Below are 25,011 nucleotides of genomic sequence, written 5' to 3'. Positions count from 1 at the left end.
TTGTATGCATGGCTCTCGTGTCTGAATATATATGATATCATGTGAAGTCCATTAAATGATTTTGTCATTTTCTGCAGTACTTCTCCGACCCTTGCGCTTATAATTTGTGTCGCTAATTTCGTCTACAAAATAATCATTCGTCAGCTCTTATCAAAATAGTATATTGGCCAAGAACAGTAGAAGGTTGAAGAGTATGGTTGAGGACCAGAAATTCAAGTGCCATCGTTTTCTTGATTTGTGATGTATTCACAGTTAAATGAAGAAACATATATATTTACCTTATCTTCTTTTGCATTTTTCCTGGCTTTCCATACAAATTCACACATTGATATGAAAAACCCTCCGATTACTCCTCCAGCTAACACAACAAATACACCTCCGACATTTTTAATTGACAATGCTTTAGTTGTACTCTTTTTAACCTCTGCACAAACTCCACCTTGAACGCGCTCTTTTTTCCACCACTTGACCTTAAGTTCAGCTATCTTCTGCTGTTCTTGCAAATTTAAAATTTCATCAGAAAGAGCGTCTCGATATGGCGAACCTATAACATAAATGAAAGCTGCATCCTGTGGACAAACAAAACAAGACAAAAACTATCGTTATTCAATGAAAATAACTAATGAATTCAAACTCAAAGAAGAGAAAGGACAAGGAAGATGGATGAACAAAATCATCTTTTATACAAGTCATACTCCTAGCCAAGAACTTTGTTCAAACGCACAAAACAATAAGCCAATATTAAATATTATTTGAAAGACAAGAGTCTCAAGCAAGAAATGATATATTATTTATTGTAACTATGCGATATCAACAGTTCCAACAAAGCCCGAGCAACAAAGACTGTCGCCGTACAGTTCAATGCATTTTGTTTGTTAATTGAATGGAGTCATGTTTTGTTAGTAAACATTTTTTACATTTACATGTACATGGATTTCGATCTTTTATACGTGTGAAATTGTCTGATTCACATTTGTCCTAGCTAATGAAAATGACAATAAAAATAGAGAATCGCCAAAGGATGAAAATCCACTGCTTAGCTAGGAAGTTTGTCACGTTTTGTTTTTTATCCTGGAAATAATAAGTTCTGCAAACAACTGTCATGTTTTATAGTAAAGGTAGGAAGAAATTCTAAAACAGTCATCAGCGTTGTTCGAATGAAACTATAAATGTGAAAATTAAAATCACAAAAATAGCGAAAACCGAGGAAATTCAAAACGGACAGTCCCTTATCAATACTTTTAATATTAATACTGCGAATGTGTATTATAATAGAAAATATAATTTCATATAAGTATGACTTACCTACGGGCAAGCCAATCCCATATCCTTTTGAATCAAGCAGACCACCAATCTGCATTAATTCACATTTTCTGGCAATCACGTATTCAATATAAGTAGATTCAGCAAAATATGCATAATTGCCATTTTCAACTTTTCCCATTCCTTCAACATTACTACCAACAAAGTTATTTGGATCACTATCCATTACCGTCCACATTTGTTGAAAAGTTGGAAAGACTGAGCCCTGTATAATAATAACAAAGCAAATTCTTGATTCAGAATAAACTCATCAGAGATACCAAGATCAAAATTATATATTTACGCCAGACGCGCGTTTCGTCTAAAAAAGACTCTTCAGTGACGCTCGAATCAAAAAATGTTTAAAAGGCCAAATAGAGTACAAAGTTGAAGAGCATTTTATTGTGTGCATTTATTATTGCGATTTTGACCTTTTGGATTAAAATGGACTAAAATCCCGTCCTTGCATTGCCTATCATGATTTTCTTCATAGAGGGTTGCTGCTCACAAGGAAGCTACTAAACCAAGAGTTCCAAATGGTGAAGTTGAAATCATCCCGGCCTTCGTAAATTTTACGGACGCCATCACTAGTTGGTTGACCGTTATTGAATAACCGTTTCACAAATGATATCAAATATGTTTCTTACGTCGTAACTACAATCCCCTTCCCTTTCATGAATGTGACCTACCGAATTAGACTATTTACCGGATTTGTTATCACATAAGCAACACGACGGGTGCCACATGTGGAGTAGGATCTGCTTACCCTTCCGGAGCACCTGAGATAACCACTAGTTTTTGGTGTGGTTCGTGTTGTTTTTTCTTTAGTTTTCTATGTTGTGTAATGTGTACTATTGTTTGTCTGTTTGTCTTTTTAATTTGTAGCCATGGCGTTGTCGGTTTGTTTTCGATTTATGAGTTTGGCTGTCCCTTTGGTATCTTTCGTCCCTCTTTTTAGCAATTTAAGACAAAATCATGTTTAATTCATATTAAAAAATCAAAGTAAAAGTTATAATATTATTGCGATCATAACACTGTAGGATTTTTTTGCAATAATAAAAACAACGCAATAATTCAGTTATAAAAGGTGATAAATGAGTAAAACATTTCCTTCGATTTTCTGGTATTTTTATTATGGAATATACAAGTAGCGTTTGAAACATATTTATTCAAAACAAATTATTCAGACAGATTTTGACTGTCTGTCAGCTGAAAGAATATTTCTTTCTAACTACTGTCATGAAATTATCCCAATCCCTTGTCTAACAAAATAAACGTGATAAACACATGACCGGTTTTCAAAAAAATATCTTTGAAGTGTAAAATGGATTACTGTAGTGGTATCTTTTATGAATTTGATAATTAGTTTTGACGTTTATCATAACCCTCAAAAATACCGAACATTATTTTTAACAAGTAGATAACTAAAAAAACAGATGCTCTGCAGGGCGCAGCTAGATACGAACGCAGAGGTCGAACCAGAAACAGTTGGGGCAAGTATGGACACAAAATTTAATCTTGATACAGCTCTGAATTTAGATTGTGATTAAATAGTTGACACAGAATAGGTTTCTGACACAGAATGAATGTGGTATAAGAACTTAAAAATTTAATTTACCTATTATAGTCCATTATTCAAAATCTAAATACATGGTTAAATTCAGCATATCAAAGAACCCCAAGAATTCAGATTTTGATGAAAACAAATAAAGTTCAATTTTTGAACCTTAATAAAAATTATAATATTAATTCTTTATTTAAAGAGGGTTACACAGTTAGCTTTAAAACTAATTTTCCCTGAGGCCCTCAATGAAATATAACAAACAATTACAAAATATCAAACAAACACACATACATGAAAAATGAAACTCAATGTGAACTAATTTGATAAAGGGGCCCAAATATCAAAAATCTAAATACATTGTTTATAGATTCGGCATATCAAAGAACCCTTTATATTAATTTTTTGTTGAAATCAAACAAAATTTAATTTTGGACCCCGATTTGGACCAACTTGAAAACTGGGCCCATAGTCAAAAGTATAAGTACATGTTTAGATTCAGCATATCAAAGAACCCCAAGATTTCAATTAAAATGTTAAAATCTAACTATTAAAGTTTAATTTTGGACTCTTTGGAACATAATGTAGACCAATTTGAAAACTGGACTAACCAGATGCTCCGCAGGGCGCAGCTTTATACGACCGCAGAGGTTGAACCCTGAACGGTTGGGGCAAGTATGGACACAACATTCAAGCTGGATTCAGCTCTAAATTTGGATTGTGATTAAATAGTTGACACAGCATAGGTTTCTGACACAGAATGAATGTGGTCTAATGAACTTAAAATTTTTGTTTTGCCTTTGAGCAATTCACTATGCTGTTGAATATTAATCCTCTCAAAAAAATGTTTGAAGAAATTTTCTTTTTATTTATGAAATCTGAAATGAGAAAGATTGAATCCCCCCCCTCCCATTTTTTTTCACATCCCCCATTCCTTTATTCCAAAACCAATCTCAATTCAAATTTCTAATGGAGTTTGCAACAATAACTACTCATTTAAATACATCATAAAATATTAAAATGTAAAAAAGTGCCTGTTATCACTGAATGGGCCCATAATAAAAAAATCTAAGTACATGTTTAGATTCAGCATATCAAAGAAGCCGAAAAATTCAATTTTTGTTAAAATCAAACTAAGTTTAATTTTGGACCCTTTGGACTTTAATGTAGACCAATTTGAAAACTGGACTAACCAGATGCTCCGCAGGGCGAAGCTTTATACGACCGCAGAGGTTGAACCCTGAACGGTTGGGGCAAGTATGGACACAACATTCAAGCTGGATTCAGCTCTAAATTTGGATTGTGATTAAATAGTTGACACAGCATAGGTTTCTGACACAGAATGAATGTGGTCTAATGAACTTAAAATTTTTGTTTTGCCTTTGAGCAATTCACTATGCTGTTGAATATTAATCCTCTCAAAAAAATGTCTGAAGAAATTTTCTTTTTATTTATGAAATCTGAAATGAGAAAGATTGAATCCCCCCCTCCCATTTTTTTCACATCCCCCATTCCTTTATTCCAAAACCAATCTCAATTCAAATTTCTAATGGAGTTTGCAACAATAACTACTCATTTAAATACATCATAAAATATTAAAATGTAAAAAAGTGCCTGTTATCACTGAATGGGCCCATAATAAAAAAAATCTAAGTACATGTTTAGATTCAGCATATCAAAGAAGCCGAAAAATTCAATTTTTGTTAAAATCAAACTAAGTTTAATTTTGGACCCTTTGGACTTTAATGTAGACCAATTTGAAAACAGGACCAAAAATTAAGAATCTACATACACAGTTAGAGTCGGCATATCAAAGAACCCCAATTATTCAATTTTTGATGAAATCAAACAAAGTTTAATTTTGGACCCCGATTTGGACCAATTTATTGTGCGAAAACCAAGAATAATGCTTATTTGAGCCCTTTTTTGGCCCCTAATTCCTGTACTGTTGGAACCAAAACTCCCAAAATCAATCCCAACCTTTCTTTTGTTGTCATAAACCTTGTGTCAAAATTTCATAGATTTCTATTTACTTTAACTAAAGTTATAGTGCGAAAACCAAGAAAATGCTTTTTTGGGCCCTTTTTGGCCCCTAATTCCTAAACTGTTTGGATCAAAACTCCAAAAATCAATCCCAACTTTCCTTTTGTGGTCATAAACCTTGTGTTTAAATTTCATAGATTTCTATTTATTCATACTAAAGTTATTATCCGGAAATCATCCGTCTTCGGACGACGCTAACGACGACGACGACGCAGACGAACAACACATTTTTTTATTTTTGCGGTCGTATGAAAACAGAGTGTTGGTATTAACAAATTATCTTTACTTTTTGTTATTATCTTTATATATTCTAACCAAAATATTTTGAGGAAGAGAAAATAAAAATCACAAAAATTCTGAACTCCAAAGAAAATTCAAAAAGGACTAATCAAATAGCAAAATCAAAAGCTAAAACACATCAAACAAATGAATAACAACTATCATATTCCTGACTGTGTACAGGCATTTTCTTATGTGGAAATTGTGAATTAAACAAGGTTTTAAAGCTACCTTAACTTCTCACTTGAATGAATCCCAATCTCATCAGATTCCAATATATTGAAAACGATGTGAAAAACATTGATTAGTGGCATTTTTATTTATAATGACTATATCAAGTGAGCCCGCTTGGGCGAGCTGATATTCGAGCTGATGAAGTCAGTTTAAAAAATAAAATGCCATTAGTCTGTTTATCGGCAAGATGATATAAGTGTATTTTTGTTGTTGTTGAGTATGAGAAGTAAGATTTAAGTTTGTACAAGACTTTTACGCGTCAAAAACGTTGGGATAGTTGTTCGGTTATACTGTGGATTCATTAATATTCGTTGGATACTAATTTTCGTGGATTTCGTGGGTACAGGGGAACCACGAATTTAAATGTTCAACGAAATACATATTTTCTAAGGGAATTAATGCAAACTTTGTCAAAACCACGAATTTATATATCCACGATTATGCAAGTTTTCCTCAATCCACGAAAATTGGTACCCACGAAAATAAATGAATCCACAGTATATGAATGAAGTCGTGTGCATTTCATTAATTAGAAGATGCAGATGGACTAATTTTATGCATTTGACATCGCTGTACTGATACATGACGTCATTGCCAAAATTTTCGAGTATATAATCCTGTCCATGATATATCTGCAAAATATTAGGCAGCAAAATCAGATTGAAATTATAATGCAACATCGTAACGTTCATTTTGATTCAATGATGCAATGAAAACATACGTGCAAGCATAGACGACGTTTGATAGATTTTAAGTGTATGATTTGACATTGTTTTCTGTAAGTTTCATGAGAATGGATATGATAATATTGTATTTTAAGCTCCGAAGGCATAAATTGTTGATTTGATAGTCGCAAATACCTGTTTACTGGCTACGCTAACGCGTCACAAGAAAACTCAAATTGCGAACATCAAATCACCTATTGATACTGTCGGAGCTTAAAATTACAGTTATCTCCTAAATGGACAAATTGCGGACAAACCATGATATCTATTTTAAAGAAATATATATATATATATGCAAATCAAATGCTCATACCGAAAAGAACTTTGCTGTGCTACCAGTTTTTTGAGTACCATATTTTATAACACTTTGCTTTGCCAAATCCTCAGCTCCCTCTATTGGTGATACCATTCTTTCGACTGTTAAGAAAGCAGCTAAATTGGCAGTGTAAGACGATATTATTATAAGGGTAAAAAACCACCAGCAACATGCCACCAATCTTGTTGAAATTGCTCTAGGTGCTACCTCAGATCCTGCAAACAGTGAATTATTTGCTTAATATTCATTTGGCAAAGATAATTTATAAACAATCATTAAAATAGAGACATGTCTTGATAGGATTTGGTAAAGTTCACATTGCACGTTTTGTATGTCTCTCAGAAAATACAATTTAAATATATGGCCTATTTTGGGTCATAAACGGCTAGACAAAGATTCGATGGTCTGGCAAATTTGGCATGCAATGCAGGATATCAGTAATTTTCCAGGGCACCTACTAGAAAAATAGGATTATCTTTTTTTTCTATGATAATGTTATTTCCTTGTTTGTCCTTCCAGCTAGTTTATTTTGAATTGATTTAACCCTCCTTCAACAGGATGGATAAACTATGACAAACACCGGCAAGGACATATATGTCTATGTTTTAATTTATGCAAGCTTCTCATCATTGCTGTATCTCTTTCAAATAATAAATAACAAAACGTGAATTGTATATATAATGTTGGCAACATATTTCGTTAATTTATTAGCACATTATATTGATTTTTTTCTAAATTTAATCATACAATTCTAAATTTGGAATATTTTAAATTTGAATCTGAATGAATACCTTGTTGCATGAGAGCTCCTATTGAAAACCAAAGACTATTTAAGATTGAAAACTGGTTTTCGACAACGTCTGTTTCTGGATTGCAAGGATGTGGGTTGCACCATTCGTATGGCGTAAACCTGGCTATCACAAACAACATAAAACTAACACACATAAATGCCGCCAATAAATAAATCCACACATCTGTTGATAAAGGGTCTAAAAACGAAAAGAGTTTTGGAGGTGCCGGTTCCGGTTTCTTGAAGAGGATAGATATTCCTAGATTAATGAATGGCTTTGTGAAATCAATGTATTTTTCTCTATCGTATGTAATTGTCATTCCAGCAACTGCAAGATCTGCTTTCTGAAATAGAAATAAAAATGTATGATTCGTTTACAGAACCTAAATTAGATAGAGGTTCTAGTATTTTACATTAAAGGTTTTAAATGCTTTAGTCATTAATTTTTTTTTTTTGAACAAAGTTAAAATCCTTGTTTTGAATTTCAATAAAATAATACATGTATTTCAAAACTAAATCTTAAAGGGGCACTAGCTGACAAATTCATGTTCAGAGATTCTAATCAAATTCTCATATTTGATTTATAACAATGTAAAACATTTATCCAAACGATTAAAAGTCTAAATAAAACAATAAACAAGGCACAGGCATGAAAATACGTAGCTTCGTTTCGTGTGTATTTGAGTCTAGACGCCATCTAATTATTTATCGAGTTGACCTCTATAGTCATCCGATGACCATATAAGCGATGTAAACATAAATATAAATATAAATAGATTGAGCAAACACGTGCTGTTGAATTATTCTAGGTCTATTTAATTTCATATTACAGAGAAAAAATAAATGTTTATCATCTTTTTTACCTGTTTTAGAATGTTTATTTGTGGATTGAATCAGTCAATCAAATGATTAACCTTTGTTTTACTTTCAATGTTGAAATTCTCTTCCTTTAAATAACTTTACACATACAATTCACATGTTATCCGTCTCAAGCTAAGGGGTTACATTAAAGTTAAAAAAAACCAATACGGATTCAATGAGGTCGAATTATTCACTTACAAGTGAATAATTCATAATCAATGTTTTTTAGCTTATTTTGACAAAATTGATTTTATTGGCTACTAAAAAGGAATTATATGTTCACTATTTGTATTTCATTACTGATTGAGCCAAAAAAAAAATATATTAGGTTTTTCTTATATCTCGTAGCTAGTGCCCCTTTAAATGAATATTATTTCATGAAAACACTTTTACAGTTATATTAGAATGAGGAATGGAAACGGTGTATTTGTCAAAGAGACAACATTTGGACTATTGAGCAGAATGTCCACCGAGTCGACAACGCAGCGAAGAAATGCCGCACTCGGGAATGTTTGTCAGCTGCTCCCTAAACAATAGTGTAAACTAGTCCATCGAAAATGAGTCACACTACAATTGTAACATCGAAACATGCAAACGAACCATTTCATTTTTAAAAAGTCGACAAAACCAACAAGACTAGAGATTCCTGACTTGGGACGGGCGTAAAAATGCGTCGTGTTTTGTGAGATCTCAACACTCCTTATACATCTGGTAAATGTAGAATAAACACACACATATTAGTATACTAACCCCTTCTACAAGTTCTTTCATCATACCATCACACTTAATTTTCTTAGTCTGACTGTCCTCCTTACAACTACCATAACCATCAGCAGCTTCAATTGTGTAGTTGAATTTTAATTTTTTCTTCAACAATTCAAGAACGTCTATTACAAATCCCTCAAATTTGGGAGCACCTGGTTTTGCCTCTCCTTCAGGACGCATTACGTATGGTGGATCCTAAAAAGTAGACACATATTAATTCAAAATCAAACATCCTGCATCTATTTTCTTAGATTCCTCGATATGCAAGAAAGATAGGTACCGCATGGAGACCGTGTACTAGTACATTCCAGATAGGTACCGCATGGAGACCGTGTACTAGTATATTCCAGATAGGTACCGCGTGGAGACCGTGTACAAGTATATTACAGATAGGTACCGCGTGGAGACCGTGTACTAGTATAGTCCAGATAGGTACCGCGTGGAGACTGTGTACTAGTACATTCCATATTAGGTTAGGAGGGAGGCGGGGCTTATCTAAATAAACGGTTACAAGTGGAAATACGACTTTGGCACTAATTGATTATTTAAATGTATTGAAAGTTCTGTTTTATATTGGTATATCAAGGTAGTTGATATTAAATTATTATTGTTGATAATAGGTTTTTTTTCTGCAGACCAATTGAAGTTGGTTCTTAAAATTGAACACTTGAACACTTTAATATAAAATTAAGAAAATGTGGTTTGATTGCAAATGAGACAACTCTAGTCTAAATTCAACAAATAAAGATAGTTGGTAAGATGAATTCGTCACATACTGTGTTGGTGACCTAATTCAATATATACGGGTTCAGTAAAATCTATATGGGGTTCAAGCTTCGATTTCATCCTATATGGAATTTACTGACCCCGTGTATGTCGTACTAGGTCACTAACACACTATGTAACTATATTATCGTACGCTTAGCAAGGCGCTGGTATTAAAAGAAAAGTGAAAAATACCAAAACAGCTAACGAAGTTGAAGAGCATTGAGAACTCAAAGTTTCTAAAGGTTTCCGCCAAATGCAGCTTTTGTAATCTATTCCTGGGGTAGAAAATCCTTATCATTTGAAAAATAATCCGGTTTATTTTGAAATGACCCTTTCAATAATTCATGTCAGCACAAAAGTGCTGGACTGGTGACCAAGTCCTTATATTTGTGAAATTAGTATGTAAAGCAATGGATTCATTCTAATTATGACAACACAATATTTGATGTATCAATGTTTACCAAAACATATGCAATACTTTAATAGTTGTTTATAGGACAGCCTTATTTGGTGTATATATCTTTAGATCTTACACAAATCGTTTCCTTTTTTCCTACCTCTTTTGTTGTAATTCTCAACACCTTTTTGCTTAAATCTTTCTCAACTTCTATTTTTCTTTCTTTTTCTGATTTTGTTATATTTACTCCTGGTTTCGGACTCCATGTACCAATCTGAAATATAACAAGTAATTATGTGTTATGGTAGAAGAGTCTACAAATCTGCATAATATGATTGAGTGAATCTTATGAATGATTTATTTAAATTTTATTTAGAACGAAAAATATTCACACAGACTGGTAGCTGATAAAATAATAGATTATGATCATTTTACCTTTTTAAGTCCAGTTCTAGAAAGTTCTACAACATCCAAATTAAAATTTCTGCGTTCACCATTTTCAAATTGAACTCTTCCAGTCAAACTTTGAAAATCCATCTACAAAGAGATCAAAGGAAGAAAATGTACACAGATATAAATGCAGGTTACCATACGACCTTCAAACAATGAACAAAAACCCGGGCACGACCTTCATGGATAGTCAAGGTCGTTAAAAACATAAAAAGTTACCAATTTAACTAAGTTATGAAGATCTGTCACTGGCGTCTATTAAAAAATCCTTATTCCAAGTAAAGTCAGACAACCAACCAAACAAGACAACTGCTTGTTTATCTTAAAATACGGACTGTACACAGCTTTGGTTATTTCTGATAGTCTTCACGTTTTATGTATTTCAGTCACATTATTTCATCCTGTCTTCTGTTTACTTTAGTTTGGTACAGTTATTCCTTCTGATTCACCTGAGCTTATGACTTTTGATGGTATTCGTGTAGCTTAAACTTTAGTTTCAATGTGTAGTTTAGTGTTTGTTATAGTTATTTTGCTTTGAAAAGGGACATATCCGCTGTTATAACATAAACGTCAATAGTGGCATTGGTAAACGTTCAAAAGATATTTCTTAAAGGAATAGGTCCAGTAAGACCCCTTTTTGGCCTCAAAATATAGCAGTTTTACAAAATTGTTCAAATGTAAACTTTTAGTTGTTTATTGGAAAGTATAATGCTTCTGTAACATAATTATGGGCTGTTTTTGACTATACAATGCACATATATCGGGTACTAGCATCATAAGGTTATGCCAAATTTCTGAATTCTTCACAACTTTGCCAAAATATGTCCCTTTTCAGATGGTTTTTGTCAAAAATTAAAGTGGCCGCATTTGTCTTCATTCTTCATATTGAAGTGTTAGTTGTATTTGATAATAATTAATACATAACATATATAAAGGTTGAGGATGAACACGGATGCGGCCACTTTCATTTTTTATAAAAAAAAACATCTGAAAAGGGACATATTTTGGCAAATTTGATAGATTTTTTAACTTTAAGCTTGAACCGGAGCGTTTTTAATGACTAAATCAGTTACAATCTTTCACATAAACTAATTGAATCAACTGAAATAGACACTTAACTGTTTCGTCAGATGGACATGAAATCTGAGGCCAAAACCGGCTCTTACCGGCCCTACTCCTTTTATTTTTAAGGATTTGCTCAGAAGCTACGGTATATACAGTAACCCTTCATCGATAAAATCAAGAAAGGATATAAAAGTGTTGTAAAAAGTAAAATCACAAAAATTACTGAAATTCGAGGAAAATCAAATCGAAAAGTCCCTAATCACATGGCAAATTCAAATGACAAAACACATCAAAATCGAATGGACAACAACTGTCATACTGCTGACTTGGTACAGGCATTTCAAATGTAGCAAATGGTGGATTGAAACCGCACAAAATAAGAGATCCATAGTGAACGTTGCGGGTGCTATTAGATGACTAGAAACTGAAAGAAAATAATATCAGAATAAGACAAACAAAAAACCAGATGGACTGTGTGTATAAAATTGATAACATGATTTCATGCCTCCGAAGCGATTTCTGTATTTATCTTCACCATGAAGATTCAACGCCAAATATCTAAAAGGAAAGGAAAATCGAAACATTTAAAGAGTCATACGATAAAACGGAACTTAAAATAGTAGGCAAATCCATCTATTGTCAATTTTACCTAGTGGAATTAAACCCATTGCTACTAAATAAATTCTAAATCTATGAAAGTACAGTTTTAGGATGTTTTTTGTTACTCATATAAACACCGAAGTTTAGCCGGGTGATACCTCAAGGACTGATTGTTCACCAAGAGTAGTATTGACCAAATACTGTAAAAAGTTAAATTTACACTTTACAAATTTCAAACATCCAAAGTGCTTTTCTGGATCTTACACTAATTAGATTTGTTTTATATATAAACAAAACCAAACGGAGGAAAATTTGAAATAGTACTCAGAAATGAAATTACCTAAAGAATGAATGTATAGTAACCTAAAAAATATGAGAGCATCCTAATTACGCACGTGTTCGGTTTCTATGGTTTCAACTACTTACAGTTTTCATGTAATTTAATACACTAAGACCATCAGCCCATGATTTCGACTTTGAACATGATAATTCTTTGTCAGTGGATATTTGTTTGGCCTTGCCCACTTCATCGAGAGCATGAGCTGCTAAAAACACTCCATCATACATTAAGGCTACATCAGTCTGTAATATAACAAGGACAATGATTACTAAGGTAATATACCGACCATCTTCAAAAGACGCACATCTGGGTCTTCACATGTATTAAAGTTGAATGTATTTGAAGAAGTATTTCGCAATTCGCAATGTTATTATGAGTTTAATTTAAACTCATGAGTTTTAATATATCCCTTTGGTTTCTTTCGCCTCTTTTTCAATGCATTTCATTAATAGTGAAATGTGATGATTGTGTGTCGTAAGAATAACTGATACTGATACAGCACGTGTTTAGCCCTGAAATTCCTATTTTTAAAAACTTCATAACAAGAATGTGTCCCAAGTACACGGATGCCCCATCCGCACTATCATTTTCTATGTTCAGTGGAATGTGAAAATAGGGGGAAATCTCTAATTTGGCATTAAAATTAAAAAGATCATATAATAGGGAACACGTGTACTAAGTTTCAAGTTGATTAGACTTCAACTTCATCAAAAACTACCTCGACCAAAAACTTTAACCTGAAGCGGTACGAACGAATGTATTACATGTACCCCTTTCTGCAAGGTTATATTTTCAATCCTTTGTTACTTTAAAACAATATGGATTAAAAATAGATCAGTTTGATGGTCCATCTTGTTTATATGGTTATTACATGCTGAAACATATTTTAATTTAATGGCAGATTTCTGAATTTTATAAACTAACAGTAATTTCTGAATATATGTGTTTATTTTGCCATCAATAACGTGTACCTAATACTGGTTGTTATGAAAGTTAACGACAAACAATTAAAAAAAAAGAATAAAAATAAGTTTAGTTAAAATTTTATGTACGAATAGGCAAGCCCTGTTTGTCTCATACAGTCATTAAGAATTATTACAAGTGTAGCGCTGAAGGTGAAAAGTACAAAGTCAAATTCATGAGATTTAAAGTCCAGCGCTTTAATTAAGATCTGCACAGAAAGTAGACAGGGTTCTCTAGTAAGACATGTTTTACCCAACCCCAACCTCTGGTTCCTTTACAAGTGAATACAACAATAATACAACACATAGACTATACCTCCATTGCATTTGTAGTGTTATATAAGCTAAGAAAGCTGGACTGTATCCATTAAGCAGCATAAAGGTAATAAATAAATCAGTCAAAATGACAACAAAATTAGGCATTATAATTATAGAATTAGACCATACTCTTAAAATTACATTTAATTTACTTATGATTGATGAATTAGTTATTGTTTTGTTTTACACACATTTTTTAAGATTTGTTTCTTCTTTCTGGGGTTGTCATTTTTGAGAGGTCCATGACTTCCCCGAGTCAAATGGCTTTAATTCATTGAAGTGCTTTTTTAATCATGGCATTAAAAAGTTCCTTAAAAACATTAGCTTCATGAATTTTTATTTTGCACTTTACACTGCAATTTAACTGGTTAGATTTCAAGTTATGGTAGAAATGGTGGAAATCATGAATCAAGATACGAGTTTATCCTAGTTTCAAAATTGGATTTTATAATCTTTGAATGATAGTAAGTTACGTTGCGTTCAGTACTATTATTAGTGACTGATTGAAGTTTTTTTGTTAAGGACAAAAATACATATTAAAAATGTGGATCTAACACAACACATTCGATGCTTTTTCATTTTAATTAACCGAAATCAATGAGTGCATATGTTAACTTCTATATTTCCGTTTATGGTACTTTGTGGTACATTGTCTTTTTTAAAATAGTTACCGGTATCATTCGTTGACCTTGCAATGGCGATTCTCTGTTATTCAACTCTTCAAACACCCAGTCTTCATTGACCGCTACAACTTTAGGATTTTTAGGATCTACTAATCTGAATGCTGTTATATTTGCTCCACCAAAGGAATATTGGTCTAAATCAAGTAATCCCAAGTCCTGCAAAAAGGAAGATGTAATGATGAGCATGGCTTGAAAAAATATTATCTTTAAAAAAGGCTTTATAGTTTATTTTCCTGAAGTAGCCGCTGCGAAAAGTTTTACAATGTGTACCTGTCTTGGGCTATTATACTAACTAATAAATATAATAGCCCCAGTTACCTGTGTAGCAATGTCTCACAATTTCAGTGCAAATCAAATAAGAGGAAAGAAATTATTAATGGTTCATTGTTTCTACCTATCGTTTGAATCAAATAGATCAACAGTGTAAATAGAAGTGCGGTCAACCATTGTGATCCAAGCTACCTAATCTAACAATATATTAATAAATGTATTTAGGACAAAATTAAATTCAAAACAATACATAAAGCAAGGAGCAGACATTTAAAATATGTTATGCTGTGGTACACGTAGTACACACTGTCCTACTCTATGTTAAACAATTTTCTATGTTGTGTGATGATGTCATTTTTTGCCACAAAACCAGGTTCAACCCACCATTTTTTTCTTAAAATGTCCTGTACCAAATCAGGCAAATGGCCATTGTTATGTAATGGTTCGTTTCTGTGTGTGCTACATTTTAATGTTGTGTTTCTGTTGTGTCGTTGTTCTCCTCTTATATTCGATGCATTTCTCTCAATTTTGGTTTGTAACCCGGATTTGTTTTTTTTTCTCAATCGATTTATGAGTTTCAAACAGCGGCATACTACTGTTGCCTTTATTTATATTATTTTTTCGATTCCAGTAACTCTTGATCCTGCTGTACAAAATATTTTTAGATTCAGAACTGGGCTTCAGCGAGCTAGCTCAATTACTGCTACCTCAACTATGAAAATTGCTTCTACAGAATTCAAATGAAGTGTTGTATACTAATTATTTTTCTGAAAAACCAATTTGTGTTTAAATCAAATGAAGACTGAAAACGACTTAATCATTTCTTTATCTTCAGAGTTTTAAAATTGCTTCATTCAGAACAAAATGACCATTTCCGTTCAAATTTCCGTTTCTAGTAATTATGCCTTAGATTATTTTTTCGGTAAAGAAATCGCTTATATGTTTAATCTATGAATGCTTTGCAATGCGTTTAACTCCTATACCAGTACTTAGTGTGTATACAATAACTTTCAACCGTTCAGTTATGTATACATTTGTCAAACTTTTTTTTCTGTATCTCCGATTCTCTTCAGTTTATAACTATCATACGAGCATTCTAGTTGGAATGAACAACAATATGTGGATTGGTTCTTGCACAATAAACATCACATTTAATAGATCTGTATGAAAATCCTTTTGAAGAATCGTAAAAAAAACAAAAACACAAATCACGCTTCTTGCATATTTTAAAAATCTCAGAGAGAAACATTTTACCGGATTTGTTATAACATGAGCAACACGACGGGTTCCACATGTGGAACAGGATCTGCTTACCCTTCCGGAACACCTGAGATCACCCCTATTTTTTGGTGGGGTTTGTGTTGCTTATTCTTCAGTTTTCTATGTTGTGTCATGTGTACTAGCGTTTGTTTGTCTTTTTCATTTTATAGCCATTGCGTTGTCAGTTTATTTTCGATTTATGAGTTTGACTGTCCCTCTGGTATCTTTCGTCCCTCTTTTACTGAAGAATATATAATTTACGAGGGTCTAGATTAGCATCTTCATGACTGTAATCTGCAAGCCGTTTTTCTTCTTCTCTATACTTTTAGCCAATTGTTTTCTTTTGCTTTATTCAAGCATGCATACTCTCTTGTCTTTATTTTCTTTGTCTATTTTCTCTGTTCTTTATCATTTTGGCCAATGACTCTCTATTCTAAAAACTCTATCCAGATCCTCATTCAATAGAGATCAGAAGAAACTGATTGCCAAGCGTTCTTGTAATTTATATATATGATATTCAGTATATTATTAAACTTACCAAAGTTGTAAACATGAAGTGATAGTACTCATTTACAATGCTGACAAGACTAGCCTACAAATAGAAAATAAAATACGTAGAAGTAAAAATTAAATTAGGAAATAAAAAAGCTAGGAAATGTATCATATTCAGTTTCATATCACAAGTGTTTGAATGCTTAATTTGGACTATTTAAAAACTAAAATGTTTGAACAGTAGCTCCGTATTTGGGTTATTATAAAAAAAAAACATGCAAAACTATGTTATTTGGTATGTTTAAGTCAAAAGACATGAAAATATATAAAAATGTATCAAAATAATACTTGCATATGTTAGATATGAATGTTTTGTGATACACTATATACAGTTTACAATATGAAATGTAATAAAAACATCCTTAATGTTTACTTAAACCCTTGGATGTAACCAGAATCAACTGTTATTTTTTACTATAAATCCTTTCAGACCTGAAATAGGACTATTATTTATACCATATGTTATTAGGATTTATCACTTTTTATTGCATTTTGATACATACAAACATTTTTAATGATTTGGGAGGTGTATGTTGGTTTTATAATAAAAAAAATACCAAAAGGAAAAGTCTCATTTTTAAAGTCTATGGTGTAACCAAAAGACAAATTGGTAGGGTAAGAGTTATCTTTCTCAAGATATCAGCAGTTGCAATAGTTTCTCCCTTAGCAATGTTACCTGTAAGCATGTTATGCAAAAGAAAACAAACATTTATGTTGAAAAATTAGTAAAAAAATCTGAAAAGTAAGTAAAAGCTATATTATTACGAAAAGCTATATTTTACGAAAAACTTAAGGATTTTCTTATCCCAGGCATAGATTACCTTAGCCGTATTTGGCACCACTTTTTGGAATTTTGGCGTACTAAATTATAATCCTGGTACCTTTGATAACTATTTACACCACTGGGTCGATGCCACTGCTGGTGGACGTTTCGTCCCCGAGGGTATCACCGGCCCAATAGTTTTAACATTTCGGTGTTGACATGAATATCAATAATGTGATCAATTTTATAAATTTCCTGTTTACAAAACTTTGAATTTTACGAAAAACTTAAGGATTTTCTTATCCCAGGCATAGATTACCTTAGCCGTATTTGGCACCACTTTTTGGAATTTTGGATCCTCAATGCTCTTCAACTTTGTTCTTGTTTGGCTTTATAAATATTTTGATATGAGCGTCACTGATGAGTCTGATGTAGACGAAACGCGGGTCTGGCGTACTAAATTATAATCCTGGTACCTTTGATAACTATTTACACCACTGGGTCGATGCCACTGCTGGTGGACGTTTCGTACCCGAGGGTATCACCAGCCCAATAGTTTTAACATTTCGGTGTTGACATGAATATCAATAATGTGATCAATTTTATAAATTTCCTGTTTACAAAACTTTGAATTTTATGAAAAACTTAAGGATTTTTTTATCCCAGGCATAGATTACCTTAGCCGTATTTGGCACCACTTTTTGGAATTTTGGATCATCAACGCTCTTCAACTTTGTTCTTGTTTGGCTTTATAAATATTTTGATATGAGCGTCACTGATGAGTCTGATGTAGACGAAACGCGCGTCTGGCGTACTAAATTATAATCCTGTTACCTTTGATAACTATTAACTATGGAGCACTTATTTCGTAACTAAATCTTAAAATACACCTTAAATCATTGGCGTTACTGTCAATGGTGAGACCATTTTGATAAAATAACACCATTGACCAGTTTAGTAACACCACTGAATATATCATGACAATCAGCATTGTTTTGTGTTTCTTTCATGCTTAACAAGCGAAACATCATATTATTTATGAACCAGATGAGCTTTATACGACCTCAGAGGTTGAACCCTGAACGGTTGGGGCAAGTATGGACACAACATTCAAGCTGGATTCAGCTCTAAATTTGGATTGTTATTAAATAGTTGACACAGCATAGGTTTCGGACACAGAATGAATGTGGTCTAATGAACTTAAAATATTTTTGTTTGCCTTTGAGCAATTCACTATGCTGTTGAATATTAATCCTCTCAAAAAAAATGTTTGAAGAAATTTTCTTTTTATTTATGAAATCTGAAATGAGAAAAATTTAACCCCCGTCCCCCATTTTTTTTTCACACCCCCCTTTCCCTTTTTCCAAAACTGATCTCAATTCAAATTTCTAATGGAGTTTGCAACAATAACTACTCATTTAAATACATCATAAAATATTAAAATGTAACAAAAGGTGCTTGTTATCACTGAATGGTAAAAGATTGTTTTAATTTATCAGTTGGTAGTAAAAGTGAATACATTGTATATTGTATAAAACAATGATTTAAGTTGATTCAACTACTATTCTGGACAAAGAAAGATAACTTCAATCAATTGAAAATTTCTTGCTATTGCACAATATTGTGCAATTAGATATTTCTTGCTATTGCGCAATACTGTGCAATTGAAAATATTTGCTATTGCACAATACTGTGCAATTGAAGATTTCTTGCTATTGCGCAATACTGTGCAATTGAAAATTTCTTGCTATTGCACAGTACTGTGCAGTTGATGATTTCTTGCTATTGCTGAATACTGTGCAATTGAAAATTTCTTGCTATTGCACAATACTTAATATAATAATTTTGGATCCTGATTTGAACCAACTTTAAAACTGGGCAAATTCAAAAAATAATAAAAAAATAAGTACATTTTTAGATTCAGCATATCAAAGAACCCCAAGGATTCAATTTTTGTTAAAATCAAACTTAGTTTAATTTTGGACCCTTTGGACCTTAATGTAGACCAATTTGAATACGGACCAAAACTTAAGTATCTACATACACAGTTGGATTCGGCATATCAAAGAACCCTAATTATTCAATTTTTGATGAAATCAAACAAAGTTTAATTTTGGACCCTTATTCCTAAACTGTTGGGACCAAAACTCCCAAAGTCAAACCCATCTTCCTTTAGTGGTCATAAACCTTGTGTTTAAATTTCATAGATTTCTATTTACTTATACTAAAGTTATGGTGCGAAAACCAAGAATAATGCTTACTTGGGCCCTTTTTTAGCCCCTAATTCCTAAACTGTTCAGACCTCAACTCCCAAAATCAATCCCAACCTGCCTTTTGTGGTCATAAACCTTGTGTTTAAATTTCATTGATTTCTATTTTCTTATACTAAAGAAATTGTGCGAAAACCAAGAATAATGCTTTTGGGCCCTTTTTTGGGCTCTAATTCCTAAACTGTTTGAACTAAAACTCCCAAAATCAATCCCAACCTTCCTTTTGTGGTCATATACCTTGTGTAAAAATTTCATAGATTTCTATTTACTTAAACTAAAGATATAGTGCGAAAACCAAGAAAATGCTCATTTGGGCCCTTTTTGGCCCCTTATTCCTAAAAACTCCCAAAATCAATCCCAACCTTCCTTTTGTGGTTATAAACCTTGTGATAAAATTTCATAAATTTCTATTCACTTTTACTAAAGTTAGAGTGCGAAAACTAAAAGTTTTCGGACGACGACGACGACGACACAGACGACGACGCCAACGTCATACCAATGTACGACCAAAACATTTTTGCGGTCGTATAAAAACAATACTTATTTAACAACCTTTTAACAATATCATGTATTACATATACAAAGTTTTCACAAACTGATGTATGCTGGTAACGCCAATGACACTATATTTAGTAACACTATCTCACAAACATGTTTAACCCCGTCGCAGTTTTGCGCCTGTCCCAAGTCAGGAGCCTCTGGCCTTTGTTAGTCTTGTATTATTTTAACTTTTAGTTTCTTGTTTACAATTTGGAGTTTAGTATGGCGTTCATTATCACTGAACTAGTATATATATTTGTTTAGAGGCCAGCTGAAGGACGCCTCCGGGTGCGGGAATTTCTCGCTGCATTGAAGACCTGTTGGAAGACCTGTTGGTGACCTTCTGCTGTTGTCTGCTCTATGGTCGGGTTGTTGTCTCTTTGACACATTCCCCATTTCCATTCTCAGTTTTATTTACATTTTTTAGTTATAATATTGATGTTATGTTTGATAATTTGAGATTTTTTAGCCTAAGAATTGTTTGTTCATCTTTTATTTTGCTCGGTGTTCTTTGTATTCAGTACTTAATAAACATTTGAAATGGGATGTCAATGGTGATACTTTTGTGTCATTGGAGTTACTGAAGGGTCAGTGGTGTTACTATATAAAAATGCGACATTTTGTTATTTTTATTCATAAATGAAAGTGTTTTAATGTCGTTTACGAAGGATTAGGTATATTATTATCATTTAATCTTGTACATTTTACATATATTAAGTTTTATTGTATTTTTTAGTATTCACAACGGCAATGATTAGGACAGGCAACTTGTTTACGACAATGCATTCTGAAATTTATGTTTAAACAGAATGCACAGCTTCATGTATATGAATAATGTCAATAAGTCGTAATTTAAACCTAAACAACAAATTGCAACAGTTGTTTGATGTTAAACAATAATATTTAGTTCCAGTAATGTATGTTTTAAATTGGTAACACCATTGAAACGATTATATCAAAGCCTTTGAAAGGATGACCTAAAATTGTTAAAATTGAAGGAACTCTTCATTTTTCTCATATTGCATATTTCTGAATATCGTTGCTACCATACTATAGAATAGAGGGACACATTTAAATGTTTTAAACAATGACATCATTTTTCAAAATATTGCCTCGTCGAAATTTTCACTTTTTTTATAATGACCCATTTAAGTTTCAATCTGAGACAACATTACAGAAAATTTAAACAATCATATGGTTTTGTTAGAATCCAACAATTGACTGTCTATTTATGGTTATTTTATTTGATGTTCACCTCGTTTCTTCTTCAAACAATAACAACTTAATTGATTTGCCCATTCAGATGTTTAATCAAAATAACTGTTTATGTCTATTTTTTGTTGTTTTAAGTTGCATGCCTGTTTGTTAATGTGAGACGAAGATGGCCGATCCTTAATTTGCTTCCGGTTTTGTCAACAGTGTGTAAGGATCTTATGTCAACAAGTTTGTCCATCTTTTCCACTCTGTTTACTGTTTTACATGTTTTATCTTTATTGTTTATGACTCAAGAGATGTCCAATTAAAGAAGAACAGCCTTCTCATATCTTTTTTACAAAGTATATCCATTACTTAAAACACTATCATAATAGTCTCTAACGATTTTATTATTCTCCTGTTGTCTTGAAGACTTACATCAAAATGTGCATATCTAAATGAGGGTCTGGATGGGGTGTCCACTATTTATTTGTAAGAAGTTCACTTTCCTCCATTCTTTATATTTTTGCACATCATTTATATTCTTTATATTAAAGCACCCCATTTATATTAATTTCATGTGCCTATTTTTCTCTATTTCTTATCTTTTATTCGCTAATTTTTCCGCAGTTTTTGCCTAATGTTCTCTATTCTGTAAATCCCATTTATACCCCTCTGAATAGAGGGTGTATAGCGAAGATGTATTGCAATTCTTTCTGAAAACTGCATGAAATGTAATACAATAAAAGCAATAAAAAGGAATGGTTTAATTCAAATTTATTTTGTATCTGAGGCACCGTAATGGAATTAAATTGGACTTTAAACAGTAAAGTACAATGCATAATTTGTTTTATGAATGGCTTGCTGTGCATAGACATGATAGACGAATTATGAGAAACATTCCTTAAGCAATGCTGAATATACAGTTTAAGTGATGCCGTTTTCCCTATTAATCTTCACCAAGGACGACTTGGTCGACTATAATTTATGTTCCATTCAAATAAAAAAAGGAACTCCCGCGAGTTTGGACTCAGAATTAAATTTACTTACATTTTTGTAATACTTGAACATTTATACTTCCAGAAAATACCTCGCACAGTGACGAAGAGTTTTTTTTTTTATTCAAGATCCTTTTATATAGCATGACTATTTTCATTTTGCGTGGCAGATTGGTCTTAAATGCGGAACTAGGATTTTGAAAAAGGGGAAGCTCTAGTAGGAATACGTTTGGCAAGATGTTGATAAAATGTCAATGCTTTATCATATATGAAGCTCTATATTGACTATAAGAGGTTGCCCTGACTCCTCTTAAATTCAACTCTGGGTCTGATAGTTTATTTAAGTTAATACTAAACTTACGAAGAATGCCTTCTACTTTCGATGCATTGCATTCTACAAATGTATATTCATTCACTTATCGTGTTTGTCACGTGACAGTTGGGTATAGTAGTCTATTTTACTTAAACGGATAGTAGCTACGAATTTCACTAAAATATCATGGCTTACACTAACCAGGTGCTCCGCAGGGCGCAGCTTTATACGACCGCAGAGGTCGAACCCTGAACAGTTGGGGCAAGTATGGACAAAACATTCAAGCATGATACAGCTCTGAATTTGGATTGTGATCAAATTTTTGACATTACATGTTTTTTTTTTACACAAAACAAATGCCAAGATTTTACAAATCAATTAAAGATTTCTTCTTCAAACTTTTTAAATCTAAAATTAAATAGTTGACACAGCATAGGTTTCTGACACAGAATGAATGTGGTCTAATGAACTTAAAAGGTTTTTTTTGCCTTTGAGCAATTCACTATGCTGTTGAATATTAATCCTCTCAAAAAAATGTTTGAAGAAATTTTCTTTTTATTTATGAAATCTGAAATGAGAAAAATTTAACCCCCCCCCTTTTTTTCACATCCCCGTTTCCCTTTTTCAAAACTGATATCAATTCAAATTTCTAATGGAGTTTGCAACAATAACTACTCATTTAAATACATCATAAAATATTAAGATGTAAAAAAACTGCTTGTTATCACTGAATGGTAAAGATTATTTAAATTTATCAGTTGGTAGTAAAAAGTGTATATACATTGTATATTGTATATAACAAAGATTTAAGTTGATTCTGGACAAAGAAAGATAACTCCAATTAAAAAAAAATTCTTGCTATTGCACAATATTGTGCAATAGGATATTTCTTGCTTACTATTCTGGACAAAGAAAGATAACTCTAATTAAAAAAAAATTGCTATTTCACAATATTGTGCAATTAGATATTTCTTGCCATTGCACAATACTGTGCAATTGAAAAGACTTGCTATTGCACAATACTTAATGTAATAATTTTAGATCCTGATTTGGACCAACTTGAAAACTGGGCCCATAATCAAAAATCTAAGTACATGTTTAGATTCAGCATATCAAAGAGGCCCAAGAATTCAATTTTTGTTAAAATCAAACTTAGTTTAATTTTGGACCCTTTGGACTTTAATGTAGAATTTGAAATTTGAAAACAGGACCAAAAATGAAGAATCTACATACACAGTTAGATTTGGCATATCAAAGAACCCCAAGGATTCAATTTTTGATGAAATCAAACAAAGTTTAATTTTGGACCCTTTGGACCTTAATGTAGACCAATTTGAAAACTGGACCAAAAAACTTCAATAATCAAGAATCTAAGTACATTTTTAGATTCAACATATCAAAGAACCCAACCGATTCATTTTTTGTCAAAATCAAACTAAGTTTAATTTTGGACCCTTTGGACCTTAATGTAGACCAATTTGAAAACGGGACCAAAAGTTGAGAATCTACATATACAGTTAGATTCGGCATATCAAAGAACCCCAATTATTCAATTTTGATGAAATCAAACAAAGTTTAATTTTGGACCCTTTGGGGCCCCTTTTTCCTAAACTGTTGGGACCAAAACTCCCAAAATCAATACCAACCTTCCTTTTATGGTCATAAGCCTTGTGTTTAAATTTCATAGATTTGTATTTACTTATACTAACGTTATGGTGCAAAAACCAAGAAAAATGCTTATTTGGGTCCCTTTTTGGCCCCTAATTCCTAAACTGTTGGGTCCTAAACTCCCAAAATCAATACCAACCTTCCTTTTGTGGTCATAAACATTGTGTTTAAATTTCATAGATTTCTATTTACTTAACCTAAGGTTATTGTGCAAAAACCAAGAAAAATGCTTATTTGGGCCCTTTATTGGCCCCTTATTCCTAAACTATTGAAACCAAAACTCCCAAAATCAATCCCAATCTTTCTTTTGTGGTCATAAACCTTGTGTCAAAATTTCATAGATTTCTATTAACTTAAACTAAAGTTATGGTGCGAAAACCAAGAAAATGCTTATTTGGGCCCTTTTTGGCCCCTAATTCCTAAAATGTTGTGACCAAAACTACCAAAATCAATACCAACCTTCCTTTTATGGTCATAAACCTTGTGTTAAAATTTCATAGATTTCTATTCACTTTTACTACAGTTAGAGTGCGAAAACTAAAAGTATTCGGACGCCGGACGACGACGACGACGACGACGACGACGACGACGCCAACGTGATAGCAATATACGACGAAAATTTTTTCAAAATTTGCGGTCGTATAAAAATGCCGAATTTTAAACAAATATAAAGAATAAATAGGATATTTTGTATTCCCTTTGTCATTTCATAAGGTTTAAAGAA

General features: G+C 32.4%; 1 protein-coding gene across 4 annotated transcripts in view; it reads right to left on the bottom strand.

The window, feature by feature from the left end:
• Nucleotides 1–25,011, bottom strand: part of LOC143047731 (glutamate receptor ionotropic, kainate 2-like) — a 104,772-nt gene that overhangs the window by 3,405 nt on the left and 76,356 nt on the right. For all 4 annotated transcript variants that reach the window (XM_076220954.1, XM_076220953.1, XM_076220952.1 and 1 more), the window contains 10 exons: nucleotides 16,528–16,581; nucleotides 14,448–14,615; nucleotides 12,583–12,738; nucleotides 10,477–10,578; nucleotides 10,202–10,315; nucleotides 8,862–9,071; nucleotides 7,252–7,594; nucleotides 6,458–6,675; nucleotides 1,306–1,528; nucleotides 279–544 (listed from right to left, as the gene is read on the bottom strand). In XM_076220954.1, coding sequence (XP_076077069.1) covers nucleotides 279–544; nucleotides 1,306–1,528; nucleotides 6,458–6,675; nucleotides 7,252–7,594; nucleotides 8,862–9,071; nucleotides 10,202–10,315; nucleotides 10,477–10,578; nucleotides 12,583–12,738; nucleotides 14,448–14,615; nucleotides 16,528–16,581 — 1,854 coding nt within the window. The remainder of the gene's footprint in view (nucleotides 1–278; nucleotides 545–1,305; nucleotides 1,529–6,457; nucleotides 6,676–7,251; nucleotides 7,595–8,861; nucleotides 9,072–10,201; nucleotides 10,316–10,476; nucleotides 10,579–12,582; nucleotides 12,739–14,447; nucleotides 14,616–16,527; nucleotides 16,582–25,011) is intronic.

Source organism: Mytilus galloprovincialis, chromosome 10 (assembly GCF_965363235.1).
Source record: "Mytilus galloprovincialis chromosome 10, xbMytGall1.hap1.1, whole genome shotgun sequence".
Taxonomy (NCBI): domain Eukaryota; kingdom Metazoa; phylum Mollusca; class Bivalvia; order Mytilida; family Mytilidae; genus Mytilus; species Mytilus galloprovincialis.
The sequence above is the reverse complement of the archived record's forward strand: the minus strand, read 5'-3'. Positions and strand labels throughout refer to the sequence as shown.